This window comes from Xenopus laevis, chromosome 9_10L (assembly GCF_017654675.1).
Source record: "Xenopus laevis strain J_2021 chromosome 9_10L, Xenopus_laevis_v10.1, whole genome shotgun sequence".
Lineage (NCBI taxonomy): Eukaryota > Metazoa > Chordata > Amphibia > Anura > Pipidae > Xenopus > Xenopus laevis.
In genome coordinates this window covers 51,286,231-51,305,871 of record NC_054387.1, presented here as the reverse complement: position 1 = coordinate 51,305,871, position 19,641 = coordinate 51,286,231, and the positions used below count along the sequence as shown (strand labels likewise).

The 19,641-nt window shown below is 43.3% G+C and overlaps 2 protein-coding genes across 2 annotated transcripts in view; one reads left to right on the top strand and one right to left on the bottom strand.

The window, feature by feature from the left end:
* Window positions 1–1,653: 1,653 nt before the first annotated feature.
* Window positions 1,654–12,680, bottom strand: metrnl.L (meteorin, glial cell differentiation regulator-like L homeolog). Its single transcript, NM_001097653.1, is given in 4 exon segments — window positions 1,654–2,781; window positions 3,681–3,740; window positions 9,980–10,368; window positions 12,369–12,680. Coding segments are annotated over 4 exon segments (861 nt in total). The 5' UTR covers window positions 12,467–12,680; the 3' UTR covers window positions 1,654–2,467.
* Window positions 12,681–18,343: 5,663 nt separating this feature from the next.
* LOC108701172 (UDP-GlcNAc:betaGal beta-1,3-N-acetylglucosaminyltransferase-like protein 1) overlaps window positions 18,344–19,641 on the top strand; it is a 120,998-nt gene continuing 119,700 nt past the window's right edge. Inside the window, exon 1 of the mRNA XM_041577036.1 lies at window positions 18,344–18,752. The gene's annotated coding sequence lies outside the window, so the exon portion shown is untranslated. The remainder of the gene's footprint in view (window positions 18,753–19,641) is intronic.

Here is a 19,641-nt window from a genome sequence, read left to right as displayed (position 1 = left end):
AAAGTGGGTTCCAAGTTACTCATGGTTGAAAGGATTCTTTGCAGTGATGGAAGTTTGGCAGTTAAATCAGCAGAATTATCTAGAGAATTTGATAAGATCAGTTGAGTGTGACATCTCTCTCTGTGTCTCCAAAATGACTTCTGACCCTCTCCTTTATTTTGGGAAAACTCACTTACCCTGCAGTGCTGCTCATTAGAGACCTTTCATCATCCCTCGCTATGCAATTGCTCTGGGTATTTACTGGTATTTTTATTGTTACTTGAATAACAATGTGTCTGTATGGATGTATGTATAAAATGCATGTGAGCTAGGAAAAATCTGTAAAATATAAATATTAACATAAATATGGTACTTAAAGATGTCACCTATATCACATTGACTCTTGCTTTACTGAAACCTGTCTATTATACAAAATAATGTAACCCCTTAATTTAAAATAAGGATATTGTAAGTTACCTCAGCGTTCCATGGCCCTTAGATAGTCACAGAACCCCTCAGTGACTTCGAATATCCTTATAATTTACAGTAGGGGGTACATTATCTCTTATAATCTGAGTGATAATCATTGTTCCCTGTATAACTCAGCCTGTAACACTGTGGCTTTAAATGGTCACAGAACCCCTCAGTGACTTCTAATATCCTTATAATTTACAGTAGGAAGTACATTATCCCTTATAATACACAAGTGATACTCAGAGTTCACTGTATAACTCAGCCTGCAGCCTTGTGCCTTTATATGTCACAGAACCCCCCCCCCCCCCAGTAATTCCTAATATCCTTATATTATGTATGAAAATAGGCCCTACAGGATGAAGCTACACAGTTTGGGAACCCCTGCCCTAGTGTCTACAGGTTTGCTTGTACAGGTATAAGATCCGTTATCTGGAAACCCGTTATCCAGAAAGCACCAAATTACAGAATAGCCATCTCCCATAGACTACATTTTATACAAAAAAAATCCAAATTTTTAAAAATGATTTCCTTTTCTCTGTAATAATAAAATAGTACCTTGTGCTTGATCTAAACTAAGATATAATTAATCCTTATTGGAAGCAAAACTAGATTGTTGGGTTTATTTAATATTTACAAGAAAGTAGACAAGGTATAAAGATCCAAATTACAGAAAGATCCATTATCCAGAAAACCCCAGGTCCAGAGCATTATGGATAACAGGTCCCATACCTGTATATGAATTCCAGTTGCATGGCAGCATTACTTCTTCCTGCTTTACCCCTCTGACTGCAGTGCTGCAAACACAGTTAGTGTGGGATACCATAAAAGTACCCATACAAATAATTAAGGTAACATTTATATATAAATGTTGTGCATGTAGTATACACCATAAGTATTAGAGGTAAATTTATCAAAGAGTGAAGTTCCACCACTAGAGTGAAATTCCGCAGCTCTCCATTTATTTCTATGGGATTTTGAAAGGCGTACGGTATTTATCAATGGGTGAAAGTGAAATTTCACTCTTTGATAAATACGCCTTTAAAAACCCCATAGAAATGAATGGGAAGTGGCGGAATTTCACTCTAGTGGCGGAACTTCAGTATTAACTTCACTCTTTGATAAATATACCCCTTAGAGTTTCATCTGTTAGGTTGCCTTTAAAGCAATCAAATTCCAAATAAATCAACACAGACAAAAACAGTCTTTTCCAGCAAATGTTTTATTTCTCTGGAACAGAAATGATTCAAAAGTCTGCGTAAAATGCCAGACTACAAATGTACATTTTTTGGGAGGGGGAAAACAAAACAAAACAAAAAAAAACAATAAAAATTTTTTAGCGTCTTTTCATTTCTTTCATAAGAAACAATTTGAGAAACTGTACATCAAGCTTTTTACAAAGCAACTGTATTCTGAACAATCTGCCCTCCTTTGTTCTAGAGAACTGGCAACCCTGTATCGTTCATAGGTAAAATCCGCTTTTCTCTCCGAGCATTAGTATTGATCAGTCACAAGGCACTGGGTTCCCATCACTGGAAAAGCCTCTTAATAACTTAATAATCCAAAGAGAAGACTTCAGTCCATTCTGGTTCTGTGTCAGGCTTGAGTCGTACCTCCAGCATTTCATTAGTGTCACAACGTACTGTGTAGCCAGAGCTGCTTTGGGCGGGGGACAAATGTAGGGACTGCTGTGAGCCCCAAACCCTTCAGTTGTAGGTTGGAATAGTGGAAGGGATAGTAGGGCATGATGGAAAAAGTAGTGCAAGATGGTGACACTAACAGGTGCCTAACCTGCAGCCCTTCGTTATGAGTGCAAGACCAACATCAGCTTAATGTCTATAGGATCTCGGCCAATCCTACAAAGTCCATTTTACACTGGGTCCCCCCACAATTAAGGAAGGCCCGTGTAGACTCCACAGAACCGTGGCAGCTACTTCAGAGGATCTTTGTTGGGATTGGGAAATCTGCCCAACGTCCGCAGGTCACTGAAAATATGTCTGGATGATGGCGACATTCTTCAGTCCGTGCTGATTTCACATGGGTTTAACCCTTGCTTTTTCGCTTCTAGGTATATCCTTTTAAAGTCCTTATACCGGGGCGTGCAGCCCAATCTGGGCTCCCCAAAGTGCATGCGTCCCGTGAACAAGAAGCTGCCCATTCCCGTCTTAACCCCACATTCCAGAGGAGTCTGTATCATTCCCTCCCATCCCCCATTGTCTCTGGGAAGGAAGATTTTACTCTTCTGCCTGTACAGTTTATCCACCGTGACGTTGATCAGAGATTCCTGCAACTCCTCATCATTGGTCACAGCGCTGATTGTCCCTTTCACAACTGCAGAACAAAAGAAAAATGGAAGAATTTTAGAAGATGCCGCCAGAATTATATAGGTAGATTGTACTGATCTAGGCATGGATTGTTTTGACTCTAAATAGACACTGTAAAATTGTGCTAAAGACTGTACTTATACAGAAGGCAAACTCAGTATAGGATGGTACAACGGACTGGTATAATTGTAAACTGGAGATTGACATCATTCAGAGTAGACTGCAGTCATGGGGGTTACAGTAAAACAGTATTAGGACAAATCTTAATCATAGGCTATGTATCGGACCATTATTCTTTAAGGGAATGTAAACCAGACACAAAATTCTGAGTAATGAAGGAAAATGTAATTCTAAGCAACTTTTCCAGTTTAGACAAATTATACTTTGTCACTGTTTTTATGTTATTTGTAAATGTAATTGCTCCTGAAAGTAGTGCCGGAAACAATGTAGCAAAGTCGGCTGCGTAACAGACCAGTCTAGGCTGGAAGAGAGCGGACTTGACACATTGTTGCAAGACTGAGGAGTGGGAGTGTACAATGGGTCAGACAATGGCTGTGTTCAATTGCAATTACATTTACAAATAACCGTTAAACCATTATCAATGTTTAATGAATAAATAATGGAAAGATGCTCAGAATTCTATTCTCTTTCATTAAGCAAAACATAATTTTTAGGGTTTAGTTCCCCTTTAAGTTTAAAGCTGTGGTCAGCAGTTGCACAAACAATGCACAAACTAATCTTTATCTCAATTTCCAGGGATGAAGTCAGCATCATTATTCATAGTCGTAACCTTGGATTATTATAAAGCACTAAAACAGACTTCAATATTTTGTCTACGGGTTTTTATTACTTTATTTTCTATCATTAGTGCGATTATAATTAGCAAGGGATGTAGCAAGGACTTACCGAAATCACTAATACAGACAGCTAGCAGGACTTCTGTATCACTGCAGGGGCGGCAGGGATCTGAAAGAGAAACAGTAGAAATTACTTAAACTGGAGGAAAATGGAGAAAATCAAAATCACTAAAAGTGGGCTCACGAATCAAAGGCAAGAACAATAAATCCCTGCCCTACAGAGCATGCAAATAAAGGCAATGAAATGTCTAGGTCACTTTCATAGAATTCACTTCACAAGAGGACGAGAGGGTTGTATGGAGGTCACAATGGGGATCAGCATAATGGTGATAACATAGACAACAGATCTTCCCGTTCCATCCATTAACAGGACACCCTGTCCCTGTTCTGTGAACGGATTAAAAAACGGATTAAAAAAAGCGAATATATCTGCCCTTTCAGATGATATTATGACTAGCTTTGGTGTACATATTTCTTTAAGCCACAACCTTTGTCCCCTTAAGGGACACGTTCAGTCATCTGACAAGGGAAAGATTGCGTAAGGGCGCTGGGAAGGGGGCAATGAGTGGGGTACAAAGGGCATATTTCTAGTTCAGCAGGATGGAGGCAATATATAAATACCTGCTGACTGATTCAGCAAAAAGTGTTTCCTTCTAACCCTTGTGGCTCCCAGCAGCTGCACTATGCTGGCCCTAAGGGTTGCCACTATCATATTTCTTCCATATTAATAATAATAGCATCAAGCATCATTTTTACCTGCCAGGTGGCAACCCCAGGGCCACTTCTAAATAGTGACCGATGAACAAACAAGAATACTGATAATCTGATAGTGCTACAATTCATGTAATCGTGTTTGCTGGGGGGGGGGGGAAGACATTTCCTGTGCAACTTCCTACATCAAAGGAACATTTATATAAGGGCAGTCTGCAGAACCATAGAGCAACATGCTAATTTTATAGGGAAGGATCCAAAGCCTCCGCCATTGCTTTACCCTAACAAACCCCTATTCATAAAGTGAAAAGAGCAGCATTTTACAGCATCTCTCCAAAGCCCAGGGGAGTGTAACGCCACTAGCCCCAGGATAATGCTGCCATTGTCAGAGGGGAGATGCCAAAACCTGCGAGGAATATCTTTAACAGATTCTGAAATTATCCTTAGGTAACCTGAGGCAGTTGCTGGGCTGATGGCCGTGCCCTCACCCTTTCTGGCCGGCTCAGGAGATGTAATTACATTAGCGCTCCTGAACAGGGGCCAAAGTGATATCTGCAAGAGCCTATGGGAAGCAACAGGCTGAGGATCCCTCCAGTTTTCACCCTCTGTTTCTTATAAAATATTCATTTCTCCGAAATGCACCCAAATCACTGCTTCTACATGAATTGTACAAGAAATTAGGTAAGAAATATGGCAGCTCCTGCTCAAGTGTAAAAAATGCAGAGAAGGACTATAATCTTTGAAGCAAATTCCCTTCTGCTGGGCCATTGGATTCCTGGCTGCAAGCACATTTGGGCTAATGGTTTTCCTGTAAGGAGCACGGACATATGCCCCTGCATTCAGGAACAGGATTAGAAGGGGGAGGGTAAAAACCCAGGGCACAATTTAAAGGACCTCTTATTTATACAATAATAAAGAAAGCCTTATAGGGCTTAATCCCAGCTGCCCGGATGAGCACCTGACGGCTTATTGCTTTTGAATGCCTACTGTGCCGAGACTCAATTCATGTCCAGACCAGGAAAGAGGGGTCTCCTTTCCCTCCATGCCCCCCTGCAGCTGTGTGTATGCTCCTTCCAGCCAATTGTCCCCCAGGAAAAACTAAAAGTCCCACCATTGTTTCGCTTCAAAACACTAGCCCCCACAGCTGTTTAGTGCCTAGCGAGCCAATGGACTGGCCCAGATGTGTGTAATAGTAATAGCACGGCTGCCTTTATAGTGAATTTTCCAGGCTATTAGAGGTCTAGACAGAGGCACTTATTTTACCAAATATAGACACTGTGCTAGAGTCTCATTGGAGATTGCTAAGGGTAATCTGTATTAACTGGGATAATGAGTGAAGGTTCTGTTAATATGAGGCCTAATTATAGAGCAATCCCTAGTGGGTCTTACTGGTATGTACAAGGTGGCAAATAGCAAGGGATTGGGGGATTCGTCTCGTCTCTACTCTTGAAACTAAACACATATCTGGCCCATTTGTCTCATTGGGCTTCCCATCATTTAGACTTGCCAAGGAAACCATATGTTGTGTACAGACTGTCCCCAGCCCCGTTCTACAGCAAACAGATTGGCATTCAGTAAATAAAGAGCAACAAAGCCTGCTCTGTAGATTATCATGATTTCCTTCTTCCTCCATCATTTCCAGGCTATAAAGATAAGGGCCACAAATGTGGAGGAAATGAAGATTGCTATCAGGGGAGGGGGAGTAGGAACGAGATAGGAATAGTTGTTTCTGCTTATTTCTAATTAACAGCTTAAGGGTAAGGTCACACTTGACGTTTCGGGGAGATTTAGTCACACTAATCACACGCGGCGATTCGTTTTCCGAAGTTTCCTCATGAGGCAACTTCGGAAAATGAATTGGCGCGTGCGATTAGCGCCGGCAATTTTTAATTTTAGCCAGCGCAGAGTGAGGGAAGGCGTTCAGGGAGATTGGTTGCCGCAAATATGAGGCAATTAGTCGCCAGGCGACTAAATCTCCCGGAAATGCTCAGTGTGACCTTACCCTAAGGGACACGGAGAAAGTGGCTACTAGACAGAGTTATATTCAGAGGCCTCCTGTGATAACTAGGTTTTGCGTGTCAGAGGATGCTGGGAGTTGTAATTAAGTTAAAATCTGAATAGCATAAGTTGCTTGCATTGGCTCTGTTATTAACCTAAATGTACTGCCCCTTCCACTGGCACCTTATGACAGTCGCTATCTCAAAAGTTACAGCCCATTCCCAGATAAGAACATACCAGCAGCGCAGGCACTTGATAGCTCTGGTAACATTAGAATTTCCCAGGAGGGCTCCTTGTAGCAATAGATAAGCTCTGCAGGACTGCCCACTAAGCTGCACATATTAATATCCCTAGAGTGCATAAACAAACCTTATATAACAAATGAGCAATAATACAAATACACCAAATAAGAACTCCCTGGAACCTTAATGTAGCAGTGCACAAATATAAAGGTTAAACCAAAGTCACTTCCTCCCTGGAGTAACACTCCCTTCCTCAAAATCTAGTTAATGGGTTACCCATGGCTAGTTAGTGACCCTTCCTCAGTAAGGAAATGCCCCAGGCAGGACTCTATAACAATCTGTGTGCCTACTTGGATATTATTAGCTAGGTGACTTATAAAGCCAGAGGGCAAGTATATATGCACCCACTACAACAATCTTATGGGCACAGGGGGGGAGGTTATACACAAAAACAAATGCCTGGGGCCTGAGTGCCAGTTGCATACAAAGGGCAGGCAAAGAGTACCATTTAGCTTTCTTTGGGGGGGGGCTTGCAACAGTAGCACTGTATATCCAGCAGGCAGATTTTATTATTACTTAAAATATTGCAGACTCCAGTAGTGAATATTGAAACCATCTCCTACCAATGCAACAAATGTTTCATACGTTTCACTTGTTTCTGAACAAAAACTCCCTGCTGCACTTCTATAATCCCATTGACCTTTGAGCAGAGCCTGGGACATACATTTCATTTTTTTTTCCACAAGCAACCAGATTACTGCTGAATTGCACGCATTCCTCCTCAATTTGCTTGTGTTTACCCTCTTTTTAACAATCCAGTGCCTGGGGGCTCCCATCCCCCACCAGCTAATTTCTACACGACTACCCACAATTCTGTCAAGTGTCCCCTTATTATAGTGAGTTGTTCTTTAGCACTTTTCCCTATAAAACTTGACATGTTAAGGGGTTTTTAACAGCATACTGTGTGCCCAGAGCATTCCTTCTCTGTATATGTGTTTGTGTATTTATACATATGAGTAGTAGGTGCCATATTGTTTCCCTTAGACAGTACAGTATGAGGGTATAGCTTTTATGTGCCTATAACAGGAGTGCCCATACTTTAGTAACGCGGAGTCTATTATGATCTACACATCCATAATATTACCGTTAGCATTCTATTCCGTGGAAAATATTATTTAAATATTACATCGTTTTATAAGTGAATTTGGATTGCCATGTTTAAAAAAAACAACAACTATTTCTTGTGTGGTTTTAACACAATAAATATCTGAAAGAAAAGAATAAAACAGAAGGGTAATTTAGTCAAGCTGTTTGTTGACATTGTGATCTACTGATCACAACTAAAGGTCTACTGGTAGATCCCGATCTACCTTTTGGACACCCCAGGCTTATAACATTCCTTCTCTGTATATTTGTATTTATACATATGGGTGGGTGGTGCCATATTGTTTCCCTTAGACTGGATGTCCCCAAACTTTTTTTTTTTCAACCCAAGAGCAACTTTCAGATGTAAAAAGAGCGGGGGAGCAACACAAGCATGAAAAATGTTCCTGGGTAGTGCAAAATAGTACAGCCGGTGATTGTCCATTTAGTTGTCCCTATGTGGACTGGCAGCTTTTAGGAAGCTCTGATGAGCAGTAAACTTGGTTTTTATACTACCAAAACTTGCCTCCAAGCCAGAATTCAAAATTAAGCACCTGCTTTGAGGCAACTGGGAGCAAAATCGAAGGGGTTGGTGAGCAACGTGTTGCTTACTAGAGACAGTTTGGGGATCACTGCCTTAGACAGTACAGTATGAGGGTATAGTTTCTTGTGTGCCCAGAATATTAATTCTCTGTATATTTGTATTTATAGACCTAAGAGGGGGCTGCCATATTGTTTCCCTTAGACAATACGGTATGGCGGTATAGCTATGGTATTATGTATTGTAGGAATTGTGTGCCCAGAACATTCCTTCTCTGTATATAGTGTTATAAAATGGGGTTCCCACTGAACAAGAGCAATAATAATAATCACATTAAATGCAAAGAGGCGTCCGGGCTAATCTTTCCGTCCCAGAAAGTCTCTAAGAACCAGCACTAATCCAATTCCAATGTGATTTAATAAAAAAAAAAAGTCAGCTTGGCTAATTAATGCGCAGGCCCGCTGCCAGCAGTGACAATTTGTCAGCACTCCCAGAACTGTCAACTTGCTCAAAGCGCCAACCGGTTTGCAAGAAGATTTTAGCCAAACTTTCCAAAAAGGCAGGCAGTACCGGGAGGGTGATGTAAATTAATATGCAGCGGGTAATGCCGCCTGGCACATCAATCACTGAGTCAGGGTGAAATAAATAAGACTTGTGCCAAAATCCAGTTCCCTGCACCATTATCAGGGTGCAGTGAACTGCGCAAGTCTGCTCTCTTAGATGAATACTTACTATACCCATCCCAACCACTAGCAACCGGGTACTGTGATTGCATTACAACAGAACTTCCTGCTGCATGCGCCGAATAATTGCATCCCCCATGGAACACTATCCAGCAAATACCTTTAGATCTGGATATTTATACTTATCTGCATTCATGGGAATGTATATTAATCTTCCCTTTAAATAGATAAGGCAGGGAAGCAACACTTTAGTAAGGACTGACCCATAAACATATCACCGACTTTAGTACACTTGGGCCTAGGAGGGACTGACCCATAAACATGTCACTGACCCATAAACACGTCACTGACATTAGAACACTTTGGGCCCAGGGGGATGAAGGCATGTTAGGCAGATTTAATGACACATATGTAACACTGGGTGTGTAGATAAGTGAGTGGATTTACCGTAGGTGCACACCCAGCTGTTAAAACATTTATATCTATAAATATCAACTTGTATGCTAATCCCTGTGAGACTGACAGCACATAATCTGTGGGTTTTCCATAAAGCAGAGTTGACCAGCCCTTCTCTCATTAATAAAGTATCAGAGCAAGGGGGGTTGATTGTAACCCCTTGTTACTTGCAATTTTATGATTATGATCTTGTTAATTTCCTACAACCAATCACTGTCCTGCTTTTAGGATGGCACATGGAGTGACTGCGTTTGGATCCTGTTTGTGGGATTTGCGCATACTAATGTTTTAATGGTGGGGTTAGGATTTGAGGAGAATTCTAGCACAAACTCTCCTATAGAATAAATGTCATAATCATAGCTTTTTAATGATGTTTTCCGCACACATGTACCCCTAATTAGCCAAACAGACTTCTAATATAAATATTTAAGCAACATTATTCCAATGGAAGCATCAATTGAAGGCATTGACTCAATATTACCACCTAGCGGTCACCAATAATATTACCACATACTGAGCCATTGGAGAGGTCCCACTGGCAGTGTGCTATGAATTCCAGGGTTTGATTCCTTACCAGAAACTGTGTGCAAATCCGAGAGAGTCCTCTGGCTGATCAGTTCATACTGGAAACCAGTGATTTTGCGACTAATGTCTTGCTGGGGGGTGGCCTCAATATACAGACCCCCTCGATCCAGGCCAAAGCAATAGACTTTGTGTGGATTGTTCTCTCCATCTGGCACCACAAGTTTGAGTTCTCCAGTTTTTTCGGAATAAATATTAGCTCCCTTGGAGTCTTTAAAAGGTTTGATGCAAACTGTTAGGTGTTTGTAGGCGGACGTTAAGGTGTTAGGCCTCAGGTTAATAACCATGGCGCCAGTTGGGTAGAGCCACTCAACAGAACCTTCGGAGCAGCGGAGGTAAACTTGCTCAACATCTTTCGTGTGGCCCTCATGGGTCAAGCCGCTATTAGGAGACAGGGAAAAAAAAAGAAATTATTACCATGGCCAGGGGCACAGCCTGAGTGCCAGACATGTTTAAATTTAGGGGGAAAATATCTATATACTGTTATAAATACTCATTAAAGCCCAGTTAAAGGGTTAGTTATGGTGAGATTTTGGACAAGGTAAAAGTGTCATTTATAGATGTAATCTCAGTGAATAATTGTTGGTTAGGTTGGTGCTGGTTTATAAAGATTAACTAAAAATGCAAAATCCAGAGTCCATTTATGAAGGAGGAACCAACTAATGAGCAAGTGAGTGATGGTAGTCAATGCTCTAACAGGAGAGTGGGGACTATAGACATGCAAAGTACAGACACCCAGCAGACAATGGATATGCTAAAGAGGAAACTGTAGAGGTGCTAATATCACAGGGTGGCCTGTAAGTGAAACTCCCAACCCCCTTAGTGTTCCCTTTCAATAACTCATGCAATCAGGCCTGAATGACTGAAAGGTGCTTTACCATTAACTGTTCTTTCCCTCCAAAACTGCACCCCCCCCCCCACTTTAAACAAAGTGACAGTAACAGTACAATATATATATATTCCAAGCAAGACAGCTACCCGGTGCAAAACTATGTATAATGACCTAAATATTACCTATCGCCCTTATACTGAGAAAAAGTTGCCGAATCCTCCAATCTATGCAGTGCCTTGCCCCAGAGTGCACCAAACTGATCATTTACTATGTACCACTCTATACCAACTGAAGTGCCTTGGGCTGATTTCAGTTTCTTTTTACTCTAAACACACAAACTAATAAATTAAAGCCACTGACCCGGGGAAAGACAAGAAAATTACTGAATGCTTCAGTGCCCCCAGCACCTCCCTGTGCATTGTGCCTGTAGGACTTTTAACCCTTTCTTTAACTAAATATATATTTTATAAATGACCAAAGCACTGTACTGATACAAGACCAAGCACCAGATCAATGACAATATAAAAAAGTTGGTCTCCTGAGTTCTGTAGTGTTAAATGCATGGTTGCCCAAAGGAAATGCCAGCACTTCTATACAATATTATTCGCCCATAGCACCCATGAAACTGAACTCTAATATTGCTTTTGGTTGCCCTGCTGTACCTGGCCAGCTCCATTTCTAGTGGTGCAGCTCATTGCTCAGGAACGCAGCCCTGCCCGCTGGATAGGGGAGCGATGAGTTCTACAAGACGTCCCATTGTGCACAAACATCTGATGATCAGCTGGCTTTTACAACCGGCTCTAAAGGCTGACTAAACACTGGGCTCAGAATAACCTTTGCCTTTCATCTGCTGCAGGTTATAAACACAGCAAACATACAAACAGCCAGTATAACGCCTGGGTGGCCAATTTGTCACTGGGCATCTCGAGTGGCACCTTAAATTGTACAACACACATCTGGTCTCCTGCAGTCCCATAATAACTAAATCTCAGAACCCTCCCTGGTACTACTATACTATGGACTGAATTTGGCTCCCCTTTCTTGTAGTTCCTGATCCCATTTCATACCCCACGGCACAGTATGAAATCAGACTGTCAGAATAAATTATATACCCATAAACTGGCAATTTCTGCTTCCTGGCTGGCACTGGGGCATAACATACATCTCATAACCCTGTGGCTACATATGGCAGATAGGAAAATCTCTGGTACACACTCCACGTAAACCACATTCCGTAGGGACGGAGCACAGTCTCTAGTCACAGTGTAAAGGAATTTAGCGTTACACATACAAGTTTGTTTGTGCCTCAAATGAGAGTCAAACTGTTAACACCTGTCCTGTTACTGATACATTTTAACACCCAGAGTGCCAGGTGCTCAGATTGGGGGGGAATAAATTAAGCACCCCACCCCCCAGCATCAATGTCTTGAAAGCTCCCCATGTCGAGTATGAGAGATTGGCACAGGCTATGCCTAATGTGCCACAGGACCTTAAATAGGTTTGTAGGGAGGCACTGGCAGCCAGAGTATAAGGAACCCAAGGGTCTTACCTTCCTTTCCAATTGCACATGTCGCTGGAGTACAGCTGTGAGGTCCCTCTGTCTATAAGAATCACCATAAAGAAGCTCAGCAGAACCCTCCTTAACATGTTGGCAAGGTACGTTGGCTAATCTCAGGGGTAAATGTGCAAATAGAATTGAAATCTCAGCAGCAGGCAGTAATCCAGGTGGGCTGGTGCAGGGCAATGCAAGGGCAGAAGGGCACCTCCCAGCCAGGGTTGATAAGCAGTAATCCAGGGAACCCCAGCCTAGATCTCCCCATCACTTGGGCAGCAATGAGCTCTTCCTCTGCCCCATACAGATGCTTCCTCTGTCCCTGCTCACAGTGCAGACTGAAAGTGCCTGCCTAACCTCCAAGTACAGAGAGCACAGGTCACACCCACATGGGCGGGGTAAGGAAATGGGCGGATCCAGAGAGTAGCCTGCAAAAAGTCCTTCCTCTCTCATTCCTCACTGCACCCTGTGCTTGTTTTGGAAGGACTCTCAAAACAGCACCCAAAAAGTTGGGCCAAGAAAGTGAGTGTTTACAAACTCTTCTTAAAGAGAAACCAGCCCAAGAAAGCTACTTATTCATTCTTAAAAAATAAAATTATTTTTCCCTATAAATTCCAAAGTGCTCTGTGCTGAGAAAAACCAAGAGACAGAGACCTGCACTGATCAAATGGCTGAGGTATAAAATTGCAGCCTTGCAAGTTGAACAATGGGGCCACAGGTTGGTCCTCAGTATAGGAAAGGCTGCGAGACAATAAAAACCTGTGACTCAGATAATAAGCGCAACATTAATCAAGTCTGAAGGGTGATTTTATTTTTAGGATAATGTCAGCAGGCAGACTGGATAAGCCGGTTAGTTGTTATCTATAACACAGGCATGCTGTGACTAAAACAATGTGATTGAATTAAACAGGGTAAAGCAAGTGAGGGGGAAACAATTCTGAATTGCGTTATCCAGGAAAGCAATATGGCAACTCTGAGACGTATGAATACATTCAAATAAACAGAGAACAAATTTTGTGTTTACATTTAACTGTAACTAACTGGCCCTCAGACAGGGCCCCTTAGCTCATAACAAGGTTACAGAGAGATATATAGAAATATTAGTGTAACAGTCACTCTGCTATAGTTCCAGGGGTGCCCAGGGCACAAATAAGCACTCACCCTAACTGGCCTTCAGGCTGGGCCCCCTTAGCACATTACAATTTTACAGACATATAGAAACATTGGGGTAACAGTCACCCTGCTATAGTTCCAGGGGTACCCAGGGCACAAATAAACACTCACTACAAATCTCATCCTAACTGGCCTTCAGGCTGGGGCCCCTTAGCTCATAACAAGGTTACAGATATATAAAAACATTGGGGTAACAGTCACTCTGCTATAGTTCCAGGGGTACCCAGGGCACAAATAAACAATCACTCCATATCTCACCATAACTGCCCTTGAGGTTGGGCCCCCTTAGCTCATAACATTTTTACAGATATATAGAAACATTGGGGTAACAGTCACCCTGCTATAGTTCCAGGGGTACCCAGGGCACAAATAAACACTCCCCCCAAATCTCACCCTAACTGGCCTTCAGGCTGGGCCCCCTTAGCTCATAACAATGTTACAGATATATAGAAACATTGGGGTAACAATCACTCTGCTATAGTTCCAGGGGTACCCAGGGCACAAATAAACACTCACCCCAAATCTCACCCTAACTGGCCTTTGCAATGAGTCCCCTTATCTCATAACAAGGTCAGGGCTGTATTTAGGTCAGATGCCGCCCTAGGCAACGGACCTAAACACGCCTCTATGTCTTGCGCTCTGACGTCATGCACCTGAACGTTCAGTGGAAGTGTCTTCATTGCACCGTGCGTGTGACATCACTTGCGCAGTCTTTCTCGGACGCCCTACCCCTCACCCCTTCAGCTCCTTCGCCGGGTTTCCTTTGGAAACGGCCCTGAACAAGGTTACAGAAATATAAAGCCCCTGATACCATCTTGGATTTCCATTCACTTTGGTGATAGTGGCGATACAATTGCTAGATACTTTCATTATATATGTAAGTAATATCCAGTTTTCTGCTATCCAACTATTATTATCCCACAGCTCCCAGCATCTCCTCTGCATGAGACGTTGACAAGGCAACTGTATCAACGTCGGGGGAAGGGTGGCTCTCCCGCACTGAAATACATTGTAACCACAGAAAGTTGGAAATTTGCTTAAAATAATGAACAGTGATTCTCCGTCTCGCCATAAGAAACGTTTCAGTCCCGTATAATCACCCCATTGTACTGGCAGGAACCTGCCTCTGTGTTGCTGCCTGGGATTATTTACAAAAAGACAGAACACAATACAGTGCTAAGCATTAAAGGGACATCATCGCTAAATTCAGTTTTGGTATCGAAGCAATTCTGAGGTTGGTCTCCAGCTTTAGTTTATTATTTTTATGAATTATATTAGCCTTGTTATTTTAGATTGCTAGGTTCACTGGCCTTAGCAACCATCCATTGCTTGAGTCTCAAAAGAAAGGATGAATAGGACAGGGCCAGTGCCCCGTGTTATTCATCCTTTTATTTTAGACTCAAACAATGGATGGTTGCTAAGGCCAGTGAACCTAGCAACAAGAGCCATGCACTCTGTAACATGTCACTTACCTGCCACATATCTCCCTTTTTCCATTGAGCGGGAAAAGTTTCTAAGCTCAGAAAACATTAGCATACCCTTCCTTCATGCCCCTGAGCTACAGAGGTCACCCCAGTTCTCCAGCCCCCTCCTCCCTGCTGCCCCTCAGCCAAGAAACTAATAAAAATCTAAAGCCATTTTCTGGAATGGAGAGATTTTCTGTTATTTGATGCTCAGTTTGAAACAGGGGTCTGTGCCTGACAGAGGGGGGGGATTAATTTCCGGCTTTGTGCAATGCCCAGTAACGCCAGTGATGGAACAGATAGATCCTTTTTATCTTTATGAATAGTCACTTGTCATGCTTGTTATTATTATTTTTTGGCTTCTCTTTCGTACTGCTTGGCCCCATCAGGGAGCCCTGGTATCATTTTACAGCCCATGGAGACATGCACTGAATCAGCATATCTGCCTCTCTGGATATTAATTTGATTTCCCCTTAGTCCATGCCAGATAATACAGAGGCCCCTGAATATGTCATGCACAGATAAACCCTCTTATATACACTTTGTACATAGGAGGGACTGACTCATAAACATGTCACTGACATTAGTACACTTTGGGCCTAGGAAGGACTGACCCATAAACATGTCACTGACATTAGTACACTTTGGGTCTAGGAAGGACTGACCCATAAACATGTCACTGACATTAGTACACTTTAGGCCTAGGAAGGACTGACCCATAAACATGTCACTGACATTAGTACACTTTGGGTCTAGGAAGGACTGACCCATAAACATGTCACTGACATTAGTACACTTTGGGTCTAGGAAGGACTGACCCATAAACATGTCACTGACATTAGTACACTTTGGGCCTAGGAAGGACTGACCCATAAACATGTCACTGACATTAGTACACTTTGGGTCTAGGAAGGACTGACCCATAAACATGTTACTGACATTAGTACACTTTGGGCCTAGGAGGGACTGACCCATAAACATGTCACTGACATTAGTACACTTTGGGCCTAGGAAGGACTGACCCATAAACATGTCACTGACATTAGTACACTTTGGGCCTAGGAAGGACTGACCCATAAACATGTCACTGACATTAGTACACTTTGGGCCTAGGAAGGACTGACCCATAAACATGTCACATAAGGGGAGAGGAAGGAAAATCCCAGAGGAAGGAGAATCCTGTAGTGTGAATAGGAGGGGGATACCCAGGAAGAGGTGACACTGACATGGCAATGATAGGGACAGGATTGGGGTGGAACACAATGACACACAATAGCTAAAGCATCACAGCAGGTGAGTTGGGAACCAGTTTCATGTCACACTCTGGGGTGGGTTCTATTGTATGGAAAGTGGCAGATGAGAGAACCCCCTGTTGATATCAGTAATATAAATCTGCCGTGGGAGTCATTATTTGGGCAGATAAGATTTGATCCATTGTCACGTGTTAAACGGATTCATAAACAAACAAATGATATTTCACAAAGTGTAAAACAATTAGGAATACTTGTCAATAATGGTTTTAGAACTGGATGGGCCCAAAGAATATATTATTCTTTATATAGGAATGACATATCTGCAGCTCTGTACTGAGATTATACAACATTCCCATCAGTCCCTGCACTGGTGAAATTTACAATTTAATTCCGTATCTCATTCGCACACTGGGGTCAGTTATATGTGGAACCAGACTTTGATATGAAATATAGCAGCGGGTATGCTCTGGCACAACCATAAGCAGGTGATATCAGGGGTTTGTTCACCTTTGACTCAACTTTTAGCATGTAAAGAGTGATATTCTGAGACAATTCGCAATTGGTTTTCATGTTTTATTATGTGGGGTATTTGAGTGATTTCGCTTTTTATTCAACAGCTCTCCAGTGTGGAATTTCAGAAATCTGGTTGCTAGAGTCCAAATTACCCTAGCAACCATTAATTAATTTGAATAAGAGACTAAAATATGAATAGGAGAGGGTCTGAATAGAAAGATGAGTAATAAAAAGTAACAATAATAAATGTGTAGCCTTACGGAGCATTTGTTTTTACATTTAAGAGCTGGAAAGCATCAGAAGGCAAATAATTAAAAAAAATGATAAAAAGAAGTTGCTTACAATTGGCAGTTCTATAACATACTAAAAGTTAACTGAAAGGCGAACCACCTTTATACGTATTTGGGGGTGACTCTGAGGTCGTCTACAGGAAAGGGGTGCCTGGCAAAGACCAGCTTTCCCCTGTACTCATGTCATGCAGGAGATGGAAGGGGCCCTGAATAAATTGTTGCTGGGGGCCTACTACAAAAGGGCACAAAAATACATGCACAGCACAGTATTCTTATGTAGGACAATTAATGAGGAACAGGATCAGTGGAGTGAAACGCTACAGGAGGAACCACTCAAAGCTCCAGTTTGTAGGGGGAACTGCACCACAAGTGACTATGTATAGCCAGGGCCGCCATCAGGGGGGCACAGGGGGTACACCTGTACCGGAATGCATTTTAGGACATCATCGGGAGAACACACACTCCTGCATGCACTCTCGTAAAGAAGAAGTATTAAGACTAGTCTCTTATTCTACTCACTTATCCAAAGAACGTGCTGCCCACATTTGCTGTTGCAATCTCCCCCCTCGTGGCTCATTCCTCAGCCCTCCCTCCCCGGTCCTCAGCCCTCCCTCCCCGGTCCTCAGCCCCCCCCTGGTCCTCAGCCCCCCCTGGTCCTCAGCCCCCCCCCTGGTCCTCAGCCCCCCCCTGGTCCTCAGCCCCCCCCTGGTCCTCAGCCCCCCCCCCTGGTCCTCAGCCCCCCCCCCTGGTCCTCAGCCCCCCCCCCTGGTCCTCAGCCCCCCCCCTGGTCCTCAGCCCCCCCCCTGGTCCTCAGCCCTCATTACAAAAGCCCTCCGTCCTCAGCCTTCCATGCTCAGGCCTCAGTCCGTAAGCCAGGCTGATAGCTGAGAAGGGAGGGCTGAGGAGGGAGGGCTTTTGTAATGAGGGCTGAGGACCAAGGAGGGAGGTCTGAGGACCGAGGAGGGAGGACTGAGCCATGAGGGGGGAGATTGCAACAGCAAATGTGGGCAGCATGAAGGTGTGATTGCATGTTTATTCGGATAAATGAGTAGAATAAGAGACGAGTCTGCATATTCCAGCGCATGCAGGAGCGTGTGTTCTCCTGATCAGGTCCGGACTGAGAATTAAAATAGGCCCTGGCATTTCAGGTACACAGAGGCCCAATCAGCCCACACAGAGGCCCAAACAACTCCCACCAGCCCACTAAATAGTGACTTTCTATGGGACCTTATAGCAGCCCCTCTGGCATTTGCCAGAACCCACAGATTGCCAGTCCAGGCCTGCTCCTGATGATGTCCTAAAATGCGTTCCGTACCCGGGGCTAAAGTGGGGCTGTGCTGAAGACCCGAAGGAGCCGCTCAGAAAATTGTATGTGGAGAAGTGCAAAATTAGGGATTATCTGCAAGTTCCACGATCAGCAAACTCAATTTCAAGATGTCACACAAAGCACGACTGGAATTTTCATTAGCAGTATGAAATTGTCAGACGATCCCTAACTCTGCAATCTCGCCCCGCCCCAGTGCTTTTCAGCCAATGACAGCTTCTCCCTTGCTTATGTCACTCAGCCTCTGTCCCGCCCCTGTAAGCACACGGTTCCTGTTTGGGCTCTTTTCTCCATGGCATAGAGAGAGTGGCAGCATCCTGGCGCTTGCAGAGAAGCAGAACTTGAGAGAGACAAAGTAGTGCTGTGTATGTTGTGCTTAATATTCGCCTAGCTATGACTCTTTGCAGTGTGATATAATGTGTAGCTACCACAGAGCCTATGTACAGAGTTTGCTGGTATCAGTAGAAACCCGGATCCTGTTATATACACAGTGTTTGCAATGCCCACTTATACAATGATTCTTTTTAACTTGTAGGGGGCCCCTGGCACCAATAGTTTTTTTTAACTTATAGGGGGGGCTTGACCACCAATGATTATTTTTTTAACTTGTAGGGGGGCCCTGACCACGAATGTTTTTTTTTTTAAAAAACTTATGGGGCCCCTGGCGCCAACAGTTTTTTTTTTAACTTATAGGGGGCCCTGACCACTAATGTTTTTTTAAAAACTTTTATGTGGGATCCCTGCCGCCAATTTTTTTGTTTTTTAAATTATAAGGATGCCCCGACCACCAATGGCTTTTTATAACTTGTGATGAGGGGGTTTACCTTTTTTAGCGGTTGTGTCTTTGTGGACTTTTCATTGCGGTGTGGGCGGGGACCAGGGGGCCCATAAAATCTTGCTGATTTGTGATGGCGGCCCTGTGTATAGCAGTTGTGCTATTACTCCTATACGCTTCCCAGAGCTCCAACTATTGCACGCAGGCTGCTGGGAGTTGTAGGTGGCGAGGGGGAAAGTTGGTAGTAGACACCAGTGATTTCCCCTTCAGGAATCAGCCTGAGTGCAGCATTGACCACTTTGAGCCCACCTCCCTCTCACTGATTTTTGGAGGCTCGATTATGTCACGCACTATAGAACACGGGCAGCACCAGGAGTCAGCCAGAAGGCGTGCCAGATGTTTCGGCCAAACAGAGGCCACTTTTTCCTGGATACATTGTAGTAATATTACGGAACCCACGTGGTCTGTGCTGGTGGCGC